Source organism: Physeter macrocephalus, chromosome 19 (genome assembly GCF_002837175.3).
Source record: "Physeter macrocephalus isolate SW-GA chromosome 19, ASM283717v5, whole genome shotgun sequence".
Classification (NCBI taxonomy): domain Eukaryota; kingdom Metazoa; phylum Chordata; class Mammalia; order Artiodactyla; family Physeteridae; genus Physeter; species Physeter macrocephalus.
In genome coordinates, this window is record NC_041232.1 from 63,081,631 (window position 1) to 63,099,891 (window position 18,261).

The window sequence follows — 18,261 nt, forward strand, 5'->3', positions numbered from 1 at the left end:
CCACTAAACGTTCCTCTTGGGGGTACCCTACACAAGCTGGAGGAAGCTGCTGAGTGTTCTGACTGACACTGGTCCTATGTTCTTTCCTCTCTCCCTCTTCTTCTACAGTTCCTGCGATTTCCTTCCGAAGGAGAGGACTGTGTGTGCAGTGTACTTTCTGTGCTTCGGGGATCTTCTTTTCTTTCCTTTCTCTGTCTTTGTCCTTGAGCTGCTCCACAGCCTTGCTTCCATCTGCACTGTTGAATGGTGGCCATCCTGTGATGCCAACCTTGCGAGGCTGTTGTTTACAGATCCTATGACACCAGCCTCAGTGGGTGATGTGGGAACCAGAGTTATAATTCTGAAGCTTTTTTGCACAGTGCCTTGAACTCTTGATAGGAAAGGTGCTATTGAAAGGGGCACATTCTTTTAAAAATAAATATTATGACAGAACCCTTTGTTGAAGAGATGACACGTTGCAATAACAGCTCTGTATCTTGGGTAAGATCAGATGTTAATTTACATTCAAACACATGATGGTCCTGTATTGCCTCATTCTACACATTTTCACTTTGCAGAAAACCAAACAATTTCTAAGCAAATTAATGCAAGCATAATTCAAGTTTATCATTTAAATTTATTGTCAGGTAATAAATCTTCCACAAAAATAAAGAGGAGGCTCCTGGCGGATTTGCAGCGTGGAAGCAGTGATGCAGTGGTGTCTGGGAGTGTGTACTCACACACTTCCTCCGAAGCTGTAGCCCCGGCTGAGCTTTTAGGCCAGCGAGCACTTCTACTGTGTGCTTAATTAAAAGTGGCGGGGAGGGAGGGAGAGGACACTGCCAGAGAACGGGGCTTTGGGGGCACCTGGGGAGCCAGGTGGCCTGGGGAAGAGACCGCAGGACTCCCTCGATCAAGGCTTCCTTGGTAGTTTGCGCTCGATGACCGAGTTCTGGGGGACCATATCTCCTCCTGTCACAAGAACTGACAGTCCTGTAGCCCAGTGACTGCCTCACGGCACTTCCCAGTCCTCAGCCTCCCAGGTTAGCTCGGGGGTCCTACCAGGGGCTCAGCTGCTCCATGTGGCCCTTTAAGAATTGTGTTTTGGTTTAAATGAAGGAAAGCAGATCAAAGTGCTTTGGAAACAAATTAAAGCTATATATCGCGTTGCCATATAGGAAATAAAAATAATTGCTACCTGAAATGATAATCCAATCATTTCCCCTTTCTGACTGGAGGATTCCTCCTTCCACCTTCAAACTGCCTCTCCCCATGAGCCAGACTAGGCAGAAGCGCTTCACATGACTCACCTGCGGGTCTGAGGCCCTGTCCATGCGACCTTTAGTGAATGGTACCACTCGTGGAGACACGTCAGAGGCCTGAGGCCGAGGAAGCAGCGGGCAGGCCGCATGTGCCTCCCGGGTCCACCCGCCAGCGATGGCCCTTCCTCAGTCAGTCAGCCGCAGGGAACTTCGGTCTCAGCCCCTGTCCTGATGAAAATGAAGCCGCCTGGCCGGCCTCGGCTGCTGCTGAGAGGATAGAGCAGCCAGGCTTTTCATGAGTAGAAACCACACGGACGTGCACGGACGTGTCATGCTTTTAGCCTCTTCCAGAGCTCGGTGTGACAGAAGATGGCTCCTCCCAGACCCTCAGAAGGTGGTGATGAACCAAAATGACTCCAGCCTCCAGGCCGGGGACACAGGGACAGGGGAGAGAAGCTGCCTCCGATACAGATGAGGCAACGGCAGGCTGAAACGGCTGCTCGGTCGGTCTCATCTGCGAGTATGTGCTTCCTCGACAGACAAGCAAATACTTTGTGTGTCTTTGAGAGCGAGACTAGGCCGTGAAGGGCTGGCCATGGACCTCGGGCGTGACTCGAAAGACCCGTCACCTGTCCCCCTGTCCTCACTGCTCACTGCTCTGCCCTGGGCGCCCCGGCGGCTGCTTCCCTCAGAGAAGCTCAGGGAGACAACTGCGATCACACAGGCCCCAGGGGTTTAAACAAAGTCAGAAGTGGAGAGAAAAACATGTGTTTACTCTCATGTGGAATACTGTATTAATCAAATCGGTCTCCTTTTTCTCCTATTAGTCCGGTTGAAGAAAAAAGATTGCCTTCAAAATGAAGTTTTTCTTTTCCTAATGATTAACACAGAGTAGATTAACTTAATTTGTGCTAGACTCCAATTTAATTCAGCTACAGCTCAGAGGCCAAATCCACAAAAAAGCTAATCTGGGCTTCATGAGAAGGAGCCACTTCTTTCTTTGAGGGAAAGATGCCAGGATCTAAAGGCTTACATCCAACCGGCCAGGCTTATATCATGGGCCTTCTGAAAGGCAACTGCATGCATACACGGCTTCATTTCCTTATTAATTCCTGTCTTGTCATCTTCTCAGGTTGATATTTCTCAATGTTGAAACACACACACACACACGACCAAAACAAAAATCCTGAACATGCAGGGGAAAAAAAGAAAAAAAAAAAAAAAAAGAAAAGAAAAAGAAGTATGTACTGATAAAGTGTTACATGCCTAAGGCATCAGGTTCCTGGAAAAGCTCTAGATTTTTGGTTTGGAAATAAAATTGCACGTGAAATAGCAGGTTTTTACATTTATTATTGTTGTGTAACTCCCCTCCCCTTTTCTGCACTATAATCTAAACTGAGTGATCTATTGCCAACTGGCACCAATTCTCCAAACCCAAGTGTGCAAGGGAAACACGCCTGTGTGATCCTCTTTAATAGAAGACGCACCAGGGAATCTGTCTACCTCTGTTCCCCAGAAAGAAAATAACTAGAAGGGCTGCTTGGCTGGAGGGGGTCAGGGTGGGAGACGGCGTCCCGTGCTCAGTCGGAATCCATCGTGAACAGCTGGATGTCCTGCGGGTTCCAGTACAGGCCTACCGCTGAGTTGTACACCAAGGACCAGACATAGGGGATAAAAAACTCCTCGGGCTGCTCCTCTTCCACATATTTGAATTTCAGTTCTGGAAATTTCTGCAACAAAAACAGGATGATGTAATCAATCTCACAGCCCCACTGGAAAGCAGCAGTAGTTTATACGCGGCGTGTGTGCAGGGTGCAGGGAGCCCACCTCCCCTGACTGGTCGGAGGGCCTGTGAGCCCCGGGGCCACAGATCCAGCTTCCAGATGACTCGGGAGGACACGTGAATCACCTGTGGGAAGGGCACAACCCCACCGTGCCTGGTCAGGGTCGTCAGTGTGCGGAGAGGAGCAAGACCTGGACGGGACGAGGTGGGGTGAGAAACATCAGGCGGGGAAACAGGTCCCGCCCAGGTACAGGCAGTGTTCAACAAAGACTATCTACTGCACCACTGGGATACTGACGGCTGGGCCTCCTGGAGACGCTTCCCTCTCAGGGCCGCGTCACCGTGGAGATGAAGACCTCCCTTCACAGCTCCTCAGCCTTGACTGTGCGGGCAGGCAGCGCCCACGGTGGGCCTTGGTCAGGGCCGGGGGCAGCAGCGGCTCTGCACAGCTCAAGCCCCCTCTTCCTCCTCCTGGCGGAGGGGGCGGTGGGGATGCTCCGGCTTTGCGGCGGGGCCAGTGGAGGTGATTCCTGGCTCTACAAAGGCTTCCAGGCGACGGGGCCGCTCTCTGTAGTCCCGGCTGGTAAGTGAGAACACGTGCAGTTTCGAGGTCCTGTAAGTAGCACTTCCACTGCAGCGTTTCACCAGGATTCGGGCTTTTGATTTTCTAATTTTACTCCTGACCCATTTATTCCAGCCAGGGCAGAGGAAGGGATTCCTCCTTCAGCAGCCTGAGGAGCTGCTGGAATCTACTAAAAGCCCCCCGGCCGCCTCCGAGGCGAAGGTGATTCTGACAGGAGTGGCTGCGGTTTGGTGACCTGTGTCCCAGGTGGGGCGGGGAGAAGGGGGCAACGGTGTCCTAAGACGAGGGGTACGGCGGAAGGTCACGGGAGAGGGCTGAAAGGGACAGGAGGGGAAACACACACACAGAACGCGTGGCCCACGAGGGCAGAGATTTCTATACCCATTGTGTTTGCCCCTGTGTCCCCTTAAAGGGTGGCCAGACACTTAATAAACAATTTGATGAATGAATCAATGAAGCAATCAACCGTATAAGGACCAACGATGTCCCAGGCACCATGATAAATACTTTAGGTATATTATCTTGCTCAATCCCTCTTACGTGAGTCATTCATTGATTATCATACTGGTTGAACGTCTGCTTCTCTGCACCAGGCCGTGTGTGCGCCAGGGCCTGGGGATACACAGTCCCTGTCCTCACAGAAGGTGCCTTCTCGTGGAGCAGAGGGACAAACGGAGTAGGAAGAAGGGAAGGAATAGGGGCTCGAGGCCTGAGGGAGGTGGGGAGGGGCAGCCAGATGAAGAGGGAAGCGTGTTCTTTCTGAGGGAACAGCACGGAGGGAGGCCTGAGGTGCTTGATGCTGGAGGGAAGAGGAGGGGTGGAGGGAGGGTAAGCCCTGGTGAGCAGGGCCCGGAGGGGAGGATGCCACCACATGAAGAATCCTGGCCTCCACGCGAAGGTCTCGGAAGCCTCTGAAGGGTCTCAGAAGGGGGCTAGATGAGAGTGGCTCTGTGCAGGGACCACTCCGATCACAGAGTGGAGAGCTGGAGGGCATCCGGCAGGGACAGGGCCTGGTCCAGGTGAAGGGCAAATGGGCCTGGACTAAAATGACACTAGTTGGGTGGATTTAAAAGATTTTAAAGAGAAAAGGGGGTGGAGGGAGTAGGGGAGCTACACATACACCCGGAGTTAGAGATTTTTAAGACAACATTTGCAATGATTAAGACTAAACATCTAAGTGCTGGATCCTCAGAGTTCCAGAATGATGGCAGAGGGGCGGCGTTAAGCAGGAAGTGCGTTGTGGCAAGGTGAGTTTTGAGCTAAATCTTAAAAAAGCGTATAGGAATTCGTGCAAAGGAGGGTCCTCTGGTCACGGATGTTACTTCAGCGTACCACAGATGGCACAGCCCCCATCTGTTATGGCTTTAACGAAAACCAATTCTATTCCACAGCTCCCAGGGCATCAGTAAATATAGAATATACACAAATGGGTTTTATAAGTGGCCCAGACTCCAGCACTACCTACCCCTATATCCTCCCTCATACACTTTTTACCCCATACTTTGCAACACTACTCAGGTTTAATGCAAACCCAAGCCTTTTCAGACCACCAGTGTTTCAGATCAGTTCTTTATTATCATCAGTGTAAGGCTGAAAGTCTCCGTGTGTGCCGAGGGCCATACTGATTACAGTGCAGAGGACAACTTCTCTCACTGCGCTCGTGGGGTCAGTCTGGCTGACAGTGTGATCAGCTCAGGGATATGACACTACTTCCAGCACGTACTGAGCTGACTGGAATCCAGTTAGGCCCCCCAGCTTTCCACTCCCTTGTCATCCACTCACTAAGTCTCCTTGAATCCCTCCCACCCTGGGCCGATGCCCCCCATTCTCTGGGCGCGCCACAGCCGCTCAGCAGCTGGGTGGTCTCTGGGGGCCTGGGGCATCCTTGATGAGCCTCCTCACGTGTTCTGTGATGCTTCTGGCCTGGCACGGGGTTCTCAGGTGTGGGGACAGGGTTCCTGGAGGCGGCAATGGGCCTCTGTCATGGAATCAGGCGTCTTATAGGTAGCAACATAATGATCTTCTTTTCCATGAAAAATCTGCATTTGTAGCAGTAGGGTGCAGCAAGCAGCTGCCACCAACCAAGCACTCCCTGAGCACCAGGTCGGTCTGGAGGCTCCACACTCGTGTCGTGGTCAGTCACCACGGTGTCCTGCTGAGGCCCACGTGGCCAACCCCACCAATGGAAGGTGAAGCAGGGCCTGGAGCAGCTAAGTGGCTGGTTCTAGGTCACACAGCCTGTGGGCTCGAGTCAAGATTGAAGCCTGGGTCTGACTGGGTGGGAAGGTCGGTTTGAAAAGAGATACCACAGTCATAGCCACCCTAGTGCTTCGTCCTAAAATCCAATTCTCCAAGGCTCCACGGGGCCCTTCGGGGTTAGTCCTGTGCCCTTTCACTGTATGAACAGAATGCAGCACACACACTACTGGTCCTGATAGAAATGACCAAACCCACAATGATGTCAAGAATCAAGAAAGTATGGGGGACTGTGTGTGAAGAAGAAAAGAACTTTACCCCCTAATAACGAGGATGCAAGTCCTAGTTCTTGGAATGGCCTCAACTTTAGAAAACTTCTCACGCTGTCTTGGAGAGAAGTGAGGGGGCTGGGGGAGCAGAGGTGGTGGTTTGAAAAGGCCAGAGCCCCCCGCATTGCCTCTTTCAGCTGGAATAATAACCTCCTACATCTCTAAGTGGTAATGTCACCAATAAGGCGCGCTTCTTGCTCATAGTGATAAAAATGACTAAAAGATGTGAAACCTTTTCTCCATCGAGTGACATATTTAGGGGTGTTCCTACGAAGGCAGGCCTTAAGAAAGGGTGTGAGGCAACTTACCCGAGACTGCTTTCTGTGCCTCCAGAGAGGGTGGGATGGGAAGTAAAACGAGCAAGCTGCTTTCCTAAGAATTCCCTCCAACTGAATTAAAGAAACTTAGGCAAAACCTGCTCAGTGGGGTGGCTCTATGTTCACGTGCTGGCACTAAGTCTACCCGCCCTCATGGTTCTGGGGAAATTCTGATGACTTTCCAGTTAGGAAGAGTATTGAATCCAAGACTGCCTTTAGATCACACACAGGCAGATCTAGGAAAAGGCCACCAGGAGAAGCACCTGGAACCCCCATGGTTACCCTTCCCACCACCTGGTAAAAACAGAGCTGAAAATGCCTCGTTTTTAGTCTTGGCTCGAGTTTAAGTCAAAACAATAATCCACCTCACTCTGGAGTAAGTGTCGTAAACAAAATCTCAATGTAGGGTGATATCCAGAGTGGCAAGAATATCCATATGTAATATAAAATAGTACATAAAAAATAGTATAAAAAAGTATAAACTTTACCTGACAACAGCAGTGTATTTCATTATGAAGTTTTTCAAGCTGATCAATGATTATTTCTATAGAAGTTCTCCGTAAACACTTAATTAATTCTGAGATTATGGGTAACGTTTATAGCTACCATAACTGGTTACGGATTACATAGCAGGAATGTTCAAACACTTGACATACAGTTACTCATTTAATCTTCGAAGTAACTAGAAAAAGCACCTGAAAAACAGGCATAGGATTTGAGTCCTAGCCCCCCTTTCCTCACTCATTCATTCATTCAGCAAATACTTACTGAGGGCCTCCTGTGTAGCAAGCACAGCACTAAAACCACAGCTGTGAATAAGATGTACACAATCTCAGCATTTAAGAGCTGAAGCAAAGTCCAGTCCATATTAGCCAGGTGACTTGGGACAAGTCTTGTACCCTCACTCAGACTCAGGCTCTTAAAAGGTAGAGTTTACTCTACTCTGAGATTTTGAATTTAACCGTTCTATTTCACAGAAATGAGATGAGCCATGTAAAAGCGCCTAACACACTTTTGACGAAGCACTCAATAAATGTTGGCTATTATGACTGACATTGAAGTGATATGCAAATGTAAGGTATGCTCTTATTTTAGAACTTTCAGTGATCAAATCTAAAGACTAGAAATACCCCCTGGCCTGGTCCTAAGCCCATGTCTCTTATTCTACCCAACTGGACACTTCTGACTTGGCAACCCTGTTTCCTGACTCTGTTATTAATAACAGAAACATAGGGTTTCCCTGGTGGCACAGTGGTTAAGAATCCGCCTGCCAATGCAGGGGACACAGGTTTGGGCCCTGGTCCAGGAAGATCCCACGTGCTGCGGAGCAACTAAGCCCGTGCGCCACAACTACTGAGCCTGCGCTCTAGAGCCCGCGAGCCACAACTACTGAGTCTGCGTGCCACAACTACTGAGCCTGCGTGCCACAACTACTGAAGCCCACACCCCTAGGGCCCGTGCTCTGCAACGAGAGGCCACTGCAATGAGAAGCCCACGCACTGCAACGAAGAGTAGCCCCCGCTCGCCTCAACCAGAGAAAAGCCCGCACGCAGCAACGAAGACCCAACACAACCAAAAACCATAAATAAATGAAATAAAATAATAAAATAAATAAATTTACTAAAAAAAAAAAAAAAAAAAAGAAACATAAAGAACCCGGGCCTCCCCACGTGAAAACCCAGGAACAAGTGCTGACAAATGGCTTAAAAGAGACAGACTCCTCTTCATTAACATTTTTAAAGAACAAAATTCTGTCACTGCGAGAAGGTAGGTTCTGAAGAACTGCCTTCTGTCCGTCTCAGAGTCCTCACTTGGTAAACCGTGAGTTAAGTGAACGAACGCGTGGCTTCACGTCTGCCCACAACCTTGTGACGTAGCTGTTTAACTCAACTGGAGCTGAGGACTGGCTCTGAGGGGAGCGTGTGGCCGTGTGCTGAGAAGAGAAGGGTCACCTCTAAGCCGTATTTGACACCAGGCTCACCGTCTCCCTGGATGATGATGCGGCATGTTCAACGACCTCCGACAGGGTTGTGGCATCTAACCCCGAGGGGCCCTGGCTGAAGGGGCTGAGGTGACCAGGAGCGAGGCCGCCGGGCCTTCTGCTAGCTCACAGGGCCCACCCCGCTCAGGGGAAGTGACATGCTGACGGTGCCCACGTGCCGGTGCTTTTCACTTCGCCCACGACCACCCGGTAGCAAAAGCGGCACCTCTCAGCTCATCGGCGTATCTCCTTCACAGCAACTGGGGCTTAGCTCGCGCATGTGTTTGTTTACTCGGGTACCATCTGTTTCCCCACTAGAATACAGGCCCCAGGAGGGCAGGGACCTTGTGAGCATCTGGCATACTACTGACACTTAGGAAATGCTTGTTGAATGATGAGTTAAATGAACAAGCACATGACTTCAAATCTGCACGTAATCCTGTGACATAGGTGTTACTGACTCTATTGAATGACTAAGAAAACCAAGGTCCAAAAGGACAAATAACACGCCAAAGAGGACAGAGCTAGGACGTGGTAGAGCCAGAGGCCGAATGAAACCACACCTCTCCGCTGTGGCCTCTCCAGGGTCAACAGGTACCCAGCTGCGTGTTTCTTGCAAATGTCTATATCCTACATGGACGGGAGGTTTCCGTGTCTTTCCAGTAATGATAATGTGCCTCAAACACTTCTTCCATGTTCCCTAGCCACCAAGTCGCTAACCCTTTGTGCCTGAGTGTCCTCACTGGGAAGGGATGGAACTGATCTCCGGCTCTGGAGTCCAGGTGACCCCAGGCTGGGGGTCAGGAGGCCTTGGCTCTGTCCTGGCTCAGCTACTGGCAGGCTGAACAGTTTGGGGCAAGTCACAGCATTTCTCCAGGACTCAGGTGTCTCACCTGGTGTAAAATGAAGGACCTTTAAGCTCCTTCTGATTCTACTGGGTGTGGTTTTACGAGATGACCCCAGTAAGGTCTACACACTGGCATTCTCTGCATGCCTCCCGGGCTCTGCTGGGCCCACCTGGAGAAAGGGCTGAATGAGTTGGGTTCAGCGGGAACCCCCAAGTCAAGCACTTGCTGGTTTGCACTTAGCTAGGCTTCACCTGGGGGCAGTCTCAGCGGAGAAGGTCAATATCTGAAGGTTCCTGAGCTGTCCTGTAGGTTGACAGCAGTTGGTTTTAAAGGCTGAGATTCCCAATTGCTTAAAATCAAGATAAACACGAGGCCATGGTTGAGCTGCTGTGGCCTGAGAGCTCATGGCTAACTGGGCTGAGGTCCCAGGCGTGGCCCCGTCTGTGCTAGAGGATGAAGGCCCGGCCCCTTCCATGGAGCGTGCGCCACTGGACATGTGGGCACCCAAAGAGCAAGCACAAACAGAGCAGCACGGACACACTTCTACCACGAGCAAAACCCGAACACTGCAGACAGCACGCTCGCACGCCCCTCGAGCTCCAGTACCAGCTCCTCTCGCCTCAAGGCTACAAGTGAGCTGTGAGATATTATTTCTTGAGTTATTTGCTTGAAACTTTTCACCAGCACTTAAAAGGTCCATAAAGGGGGATAAAGCATAATTAGCAAGAAAAACAGAGCATGTTCTCTAGGACTGGCTATATATAACAAAGTGAAAATAACAAAGCACAAGGTAAAAAGATTCCTTTTTCCTGCAATGAGTTGCTTTTAAGACAGTGTACTGGGAACATTTTAAAAGGGTGAATAATAGGCATAAATAGCAAAAGAGTTTGGAAAACACTGTTCAGTTGACCTGACTGAATGGGAATGCAGCCTCTGCGTAACTAGCTGTGTCCAAGCTGCACCAAATTTGACACCCCCCAAGTCTCCCTGTCTATCTAGCCAGAGAGAGAGCCCACATGGGCTGAGAGTGAAACAGACTTTCTTAAAAACATGTGCTCCTCGGGACTTCCCTGGCGGTCCAGTGGTTAGGACCCAGCGCTTCCACTGCCGTGGCCTGGGCTCTATCCCTGGTCAGGGAACTAAGATCCCACAAGCCGTGTGGCCAAAGGAAAAAAAAAAAAAAGAAAAAGAAAAAAAGTGCTCCTTTAATCCTCTTAGAAGTCTGAGAGCGAAGGAAAAGAAAGGCAAAAGGTTTTATTTAGCACTAATGACACTGGGGACACATTTTGTCAGAATTCAGTCCAAGAAATGTCATAGTCTGAATGCCGGATCAACAACCTAGAAAAAAATCACTCTTTCCTTTATGTTCTTTTCAAGCCTGTGGAGAACGCTAATGCCATCCTGCGATGGCTGGGGGAAGCCCAGCTTCCTCACTTGAGAGTGTCTTCACTCCTGACCCGGCCAGCAGGGCCCAGGCCACCTGGGCCTTCCCCCACCTCTACCTCATCTCCCCTCTCACCTTCTCAGGCCCCCGTGGGCTCCAGCCAGTGACTGCTGGGTGGATGTGCTTGAGGACCCACTAAGGCTCTGGGAAAGCGGAGGAGGGAGGTCTGGGGGGACGGGGTCTTTGATTTGACAGTTACGGCAAGAATTCATCTGGAAGGGGCTAGCAGAGGGCGGGGTGCTGGTCGCCACAGGCCCAGGCTTTCGCCCCTCTCTTTCTGAGACAGTTGTCTTGTGACTCAGCTCAACAAGGAGGGAAAAACCATCTCTCAAGCTTGGAGCTTGGTCTCAATCCAAAGCTACTTACAACAATCTTGTTGTTTTGACTTTTGGAGCCAGAGGTAATGCTAGACTCTCAAGTTTGGCCGGAATGTTTTTATCAGCTCCAGTGAATCAACCCACCGCAGTGGGACATCCGGACGCCCAGCCCAGAGACAAAGCAAAGGTCTGATTTGGTGGTTGAGGCTCGGGTATAATAAGCAGACCAAAAGCTTTAAAGACTGTCTCTGCTTCAGCCATGTGATCTGGTGAAAACCCACAGGAAGTTCAACGAACAGATGTAGGGCTCAACTGCAATAATTTTATTACCACAAAAGTTCAATGGAGTTTTCCCCCTTCCACCATTATATAGATAGCATCAGAAACTCTAGCAAGCCCCTGGCATGCTTCCAGAAAGTTTAGTGCAATTTAAAATCAAATAGCTATATAGCACATTACAAAAAATTCTTTCAAAGACCGTTTCAAGCCTCTGAACAGACAAATGATGGGTGATGGTCAGTAGAGAGGCAGGCCGGCACTGCTGGGAAAGGGCGTGGGACAGGATGGACGAGGTGAGTTACCGCTGGCAGCGCACACGTGGGCTGTGGTGGGCAGGTTCCATGCAGATGGAAAGTACCCTGTTTCAAGCTTCTGTCTTAAGATATCCGGGTAGGCATTTACATGCAATTATTTTATCCACAGGTGAATTTGGGATGAGCCAGTTTCCCTACCATTCCTTCCCTCATTTACTCTTATTGTGTAAACGCTGGTCCTTCAGTGATGGGTCCTTAAACTAAACACTGTTAACAGCCAACCATATACGAAGCATTGTGCTTGAGGCCGCAGAGGAGAGAAAGAGGAATAACTGCTGCTCCTCTAACAGGGGGTATAATGCAGCAGAACGAATAAGAACAGTGGGAGCATGACACAACATGGAAGGGCACTGCCCCGGAAGGCTGCTCTCCCAGGCAGACTGGCCAACACTGGGGTTGGAAGACCGTAGGTGGCTTTGAACAGCAAACTCTAGGAGAAGCATCTATCTATACGATCATTTCAGCTAAACTGAGCTTCCCTGGTGGCGCAGTGGTTGAGAGTCCGCCTGCCAATGCAGGGGACACGGGTTCGATCCCTGGTCCGGGAAGATCCCACATGCCGCGGAGCAACTAAGCCCGTGCGCCACAACTACTGAGCCTGCGCTCTAGAGCCCGCGAGCCAAAACGACTGAGCCTGCATGCCACGAGCCTGTGCTCTGCAACGACAAGCCACCGCAATGAGAAGCCCACACACCGCAAGAAGAGTAGCGCCCGCTCGCTGCAACCAGAGAAAAGCCTGCGCGCAGCAACAAAGACCCCACACAGCATAAAATAAATAAAATAAAAATGATAATTCAGCTAAATTATGGTCTGAACAGGCCTGATCTGCAGGCTCTTCTATGTGTGATGGAATGAGCTGCAAATGGATCAAATACTATTACTTACCTGACAAAAAGGAGAAGCACTGGTCTATGAATAACAGCAACACTGAACGTGGAGCACTCCCATTTTATGCAAATCAGTTTCAAAATTAAATTCAAAATATAGAAAATTATAAAGGGCCATTGAGTACAAGTTACAAATGAAGAAATACAAAGCTAAAGTTAAGAAGCCCACCATGAAGTGGCTCAGAAGACAGTTACAATACCTTGCATATCTAAGAGCACGATGGCTGGCTGGGCGGCGGGGACCTCAGGGGCTCCCTGGGAAGTAAGTTACCACCAAGAATAGAGCTACAAGGTGAGTGGACACCTGTCCTGAAAGCTCTGGCCAGGCGACCACCTCTGAGTATTACAAGTGACACTAATGATGTCTGTGACTGGTGGCAAAAAATAAAAAAGCTCTTAGGAAAACAGAGGATACAACAGAAGGCTGAACCCACACTTGTGATGAGCTGTCCACCATCATGCCGTCAGCCAGAATCTGAAACCCACTGGAATCTGAAGCCTGAGCAAATGTCCCTGTTAGACTCTTCTCTCACAGGTCCAGGTTAAGGTGGGTCATGAAAAGGAGGATGTCTTCAGTTTGAAATTTCTCTCTCTTTTCTGGGGGCTGGTGGGGCGGCCCAGGGGAGAAGAAAGTAAGGGCAGGTTCTCCCGCCGCAGGGGAAGTTTGAGAAAGGCCTTGACAGATGGGTTATGACCTGTGGGGGAGGGACTGGGGGCAAGGAGGAAGCTGGCATTGCATGGGGAGAGACCCCTGTGAGCAAACAGCGAGGCCAATGACTCACCCGTGGGCCTGGTGAGTCGCGTGGGACCAGCACCCAGGCTCCAAGGCCGGCAGCCGGGGACACTGCTGGAAGGACAGCGCACAGACAGGGAGGGGCCTTGAAGGCCGGGACAACAAGTGTCCATTCGGTGAACTTCGAGTTGAGAGAATAGGTATGCTGCGGTTAGAAATGTCTAATTTAAAAGTCATTAGTTCGGGCTTCCCTGGTGGCGCAGTGGTTAAGAATCCGCCTGCCAGTGCAGGGGACACGGGTTCGAGCCCTGGTCCGGGAAGATCCCACATGCCGTGGAGCAACTAAGCCCGTGCACCACAACTACTGAGCCTGCGCTCTAGAGCCCGCGAGCCACAACCACTGAGACTGCGCTCTAGGGCCCGCAAGCCACAACTACTGAAGCCCGTGTGCCTAGAGCCTGTGCTCTGCAATAGGAGGAGCCACCGCAATGAGAAGCCTGCGCACCGCAACGAAGAGTGGTCCCCGCTCACCGCAACTAGAGAAAGCCACGCACAGCAACAAAGAAACAAAGCAGCCAAAGGTAAAATAAATTAAAAAAAAAAAAAGTCATTAGATCTGAGATGACAGTGGAAGTTGCCAAGTGTGTAAACTCCTCAAGAAGACTGAGCCGCAGTATTGAGTCAAAGCCCCTGTTTTGAAGGCAAATCAATTCCAATTCAGAAGCCTGGGAAGAGGAGAACGTTTTGATTCCACGGTGGCAGATGAAGGGCAAAAGTAGAGAATTTACTGGCAGAACTTCTTGTGCTGAAAGTGAGCCCAGAGAGGGAGCCACAGATAATTGGAATTGCTTGCCCTTCCTGCAGTGGGCTCATTATTTTGGATAGGACTCAGATACCTGGCCAAGAGAGTGAGATGTCAGAAAAATAAATGCATTACTATGAAATAAAAGTCCAAGTAGAATATAAGCTCCATGAGGGCAGGGATTTTTTTTTTCTTCTTCCCCACTGATGCATCTACCAGTGATTAGAATATTGCCAGGGGCTTAACGGATATTTGTTGAGTGAGTGAATAAAGGAATGAGTGAACAAAGAGGTAAAAATTGCTGTTTGTAGAAAAACTCAGAGTTATGGGGGGGGAAATGAGTTGGGAAAATTGAGTCCTGCACTGGGTGAGTTAGTGGAATAACTGCCCAAATTTATTTGGGATAAAATGAGCCAAACTAAGCCCATGTCACTTTGAGAAGCAAATGAACTGACTTACTGGGATTTGGGGGCAATACTTCAAACCTACGGGATTAATTTACTTCTCAAATTGCCTGTTCTCCTTGCTTACCACTATCCTACCACCGTCATATTGTCACTTACCTAGGAAAATCAGATCCCGAATAATGGATGACATTAATCTAGATGGTGATGGTCATATTTTATATTTCAATATATCTAATTATGGAACATAAAGTGAGCTCATGCACTAGTCATGAACTGATGTATAATAAGTAAACAGAGACAAGTTCCATTTTTAATGAGTCCTTTTACTTTTTACTCTTGTCAAGACTGTAATACGGTTTTTTTAAAAAAGGGGAGGATATGGCCTCAAAATGTGACACATAAGTCCTAACTACCGTGTCTGTGACAATATTTCTTTACACTAATTTTTTTTCAGATTAATATGTGAATTAAGTGGGAGTGGGAGATGCAGATTTGGAGAAAGATTCTGAATCATGTTTAGGCCAATTCTGGCAAAGCAAGGATCTCTGCCATGTATGAAATGTCCATGCCGGGAGTTAAATGTAGGTGACATGTGGCGGGTATGGGGGCAAGGGCACACGAGAGGCTTTGCTGGCACACTCCTGCCCAGACTGATGTGTCTCTGAGTGAAGGAGAGTTTGTGTGATTATATCAGGCGAGAAGACAGCCTTTGCCACAGTATGTCAAAGAGATATCCGGGAAACAGAATTCCTACTAAGACAAATGCACAGATAGGAAGTTGTCTTTGATTTCTTAAGAGTTATCTCCTTTGAACATTCTTAGGATTTATGTTATCGGCAAATGTGACAGTTTTTCAAGCCTTCAAGGGGCATCACCCATTCTTAGAAAAGTCATGCCTTAATTATTCCTTAGCAAGAAGTTGAAATGAGGCTCTGAGAATCAACGTCCCATGTATCTACTATATAAGAGGATTTTTTTCCTCTGCTTATGGAAAGAACAATCTATTCCCAGTGTTGCATGAAAGCCTTGTGGTTGCTAAACCAATGAAGTTTTCTTCAATCTACTCGGAGAAAATCCCACTTAAATCCCATGATTCTAAAGGTAAGCATTTTACAACATAAAGTTCAGCCTCAGTGCTTCCTGTGGCTGTATCTCCCAGTGATGCAAGCATGGTCCGTGAGTGGAAGAGCCGGACCTGTGACTTCCTGTCAGATGCAACAGTCCTGGCCCCGTGGTTACTCCAACATGTGTGATCAATGAATTAAAAGCACAAAATTAGGTTTGTTTCCTTCTCTACAGTCATGAGGACTAACAAAGGGAATTAGGAAATCTAGAGGAAAAGGAACGGAAGCAGAATGCTCCAGATGATTCCTGATAATCCTATTTGCTGTTAGGAAGTGAGTCCACCTTAGATTTCACTCAGGGATGGTTATGTCAATGTCAGGCAGAGCAATCTAGAAGATGGGCTCCCCCAGCTTCAGCTAGACAGGTCTAGGTCAGCTAGAAAAATTCGTATTACTTTCCTGAACCTTGACACTAAGAGATCCTGGAATCACAGAATATCAGCACTAGAAGAGGCTCCTAACTTTGAAAAGAAGGTACAAAAATGTACAAATAAAACCACAAAAATCCTTAACAGTCATAAGTCCACCAAGTTAACTGGAATTCATATTAAATGACTAGTGTAAAAGTTGATTTCTTCAAGAAATTGTTCTAAGATAGGGAACACATTCATTACCTCAGCCCCAAACGCCCTCAGACTCAGGTTCGTCCCTTTTCGGGAAACAGTTGACACTTTCCAAAAATTAAAAAAAAAATGCTATTGATAAAATAGTTGTGTTTTTTATCCCCTTGAAGCCAGTAAACATATTATTAAATGACTCAAAAGCTTGATTTGGTGTCACGCATCACATTGTAAGATATCGTCTCACTGTGGTCTTTTTTTTTGTTAATATAAATTTATTTATTTATATATTTTATTTTTGGCTGCGTTGGGTCTTCGTTGCTGCATGCGGGCTTTCTCTAGTTGCGGTGAGAGGGGGCTACTCTTTGTTGCGGTGTGTGCGGGCTTCTCATTGCGGTGGCCTCTATTGCTGTGGAGCATGGGCTCTAGACGCACGGGCTTCAGTAGTTGTGGCACGCAGGCTCAGTAGTTGTGGCACATGGGCTCTAGACAGCAGGCTCAGTAGTTGTGGCACACGGGGCTTAGCTGCTCTGCAGCCTGCGGGATCTTCCCGGGCCAGGGATCGAACCCGTGTCCCCTGCATTGGCAGGTGGATTCTTAACCACTGCGCCACCAGGGAAGTCCTCAGGGGTCTCATTTTACCACTATGCATTTTTTCCCTCACTTCTTCCATCTCATCCTACATGGTTAAAAAAACATTGTATCCCTCCGTGGGATCTTCCTGGACCAGGGCTCGCACCCGTGTCCCCTGCATTGGCAGGCGGATTCTTAACCACTGAGCCACGAGGGAAGTCCTCACTGTGTTCTATTTGTAAAATAGCTATCAATTGTGAAACACTCCATTGGTTGAAAACCTCAAGACAGGAGATAAGCAATGAATGCATCAGAAAGAACTAATCAAAGCAGTTTGTCTAATTTTTCTCAGGGAAAACATGAACAGGAAGAAGCAAAGACAGAGCAAACTGGGTGGTGGGGTACATCACTGAAGGGCAGGAGGTGGAATGAGAGACACACTAGCACAATAGAGTTATGTGATTTGAGAAGTAGGACCGAAAAAGAAAACGAAGGGGAACCTACCTGACTATACATTAAGCTATAACGCTAAAATAACTGAATGGTGTAATACTCCTCCCGCTAATTTGGACCATCACAGATGTATATAATTTATAACCTGCTATGTTCTAATCACAGAAGAACTAACTAAAAGATCTGTATAAAATATCTCATCTACGGAATACAGGATACATTTTATTTTATAGTTTAAAAAAACGTGGTTGTGTGATACACCATATCAATAAACTGAAGGAGAAAAACCATATGATCATCTCAATAGATGCAGAGAAAGCTTCTGACAAAATTCAACACCCATTTATGATAAAAACCCTGCAGAAAGTAGGCATAGAGGGAACTTTCCTCAACATAATAAAGGCCATATATGACAAACCCACAGCCAGCATTGTTCTCAATGGTGAAAAACTGAAACCATTTCCACTAAGATCAGGAACAAGACAAGGTTGCCCACTCTCACCACTCTTATTCAACATAGTTTTGGAAGTTCTAGCCACAGCAATCAGAGAAGAAAAAGAAATAAAAGGAATCCAAATAGGAAAAGAAGAAGTAAAGCTGTCACTATTTGCAGATGACATGATATTATACATAGAGAATCCTAAGGATGCTACCAGAAAACTACTAGAGCTAATCAATGAATTTGGCAAAGTAGCAGGATACAAAATTAATGCACAGAAATCTCTGGCATTCTTATACACTAATGATGAAAAATCTGAGAGTGAAATTAAGAAAACACTCCCATTTACCATTGCAACAAAAAGAATAAAATATCTAGGAATAAACCTACCTAAGGAGACAAAAAACTTGTATGCAGAAAACTATAAGACACTGATGAAAGAAATTAAAGATGATACAAATAGGTGGAGAAATATACCATGTTCTTGGATTGGAAGAATCAACATTGTGAAAATGACTCTACTACCCAAAGCAATCTACAGATTCAATGCAATCCCTATCAAACTACCACTAGCATTTTTTACAGAACTAGAAAAAAAAATTTCACAATTTGTATGGAAACACAAAAGACCCCAAATAGCAAAAGCAATCT

General features: G+C 47.9%; 1 protein-coding gene across 2 annotated transcripts in view; it reads right to left on the minus strand.

Moving 5' to 3' along the window:
- Window positions 1-2,573: 2,573 nt before the first annotated feature.
- DYM (dymeclin) overlaps window positions 2,574-18,261 on the minus strand; it is a 382,138-nt gene continuing 366,450 nt past the window's right edge. For both annotated transcript variants that reach the window (XM_024132334.2, XM_028480232.2), the window contains one exon: window positions 2,574-2,971. In XM_024132334.2, the coding sequence (XP_023988102.1) occupies window positions 2,822-2,971 (150 nt within the window). In that variant the 3' untranslated portion in view covers window positions 2,574-2,821. The remainder of the gene's footprint in view (window positions 2,972-18,261) is intronic.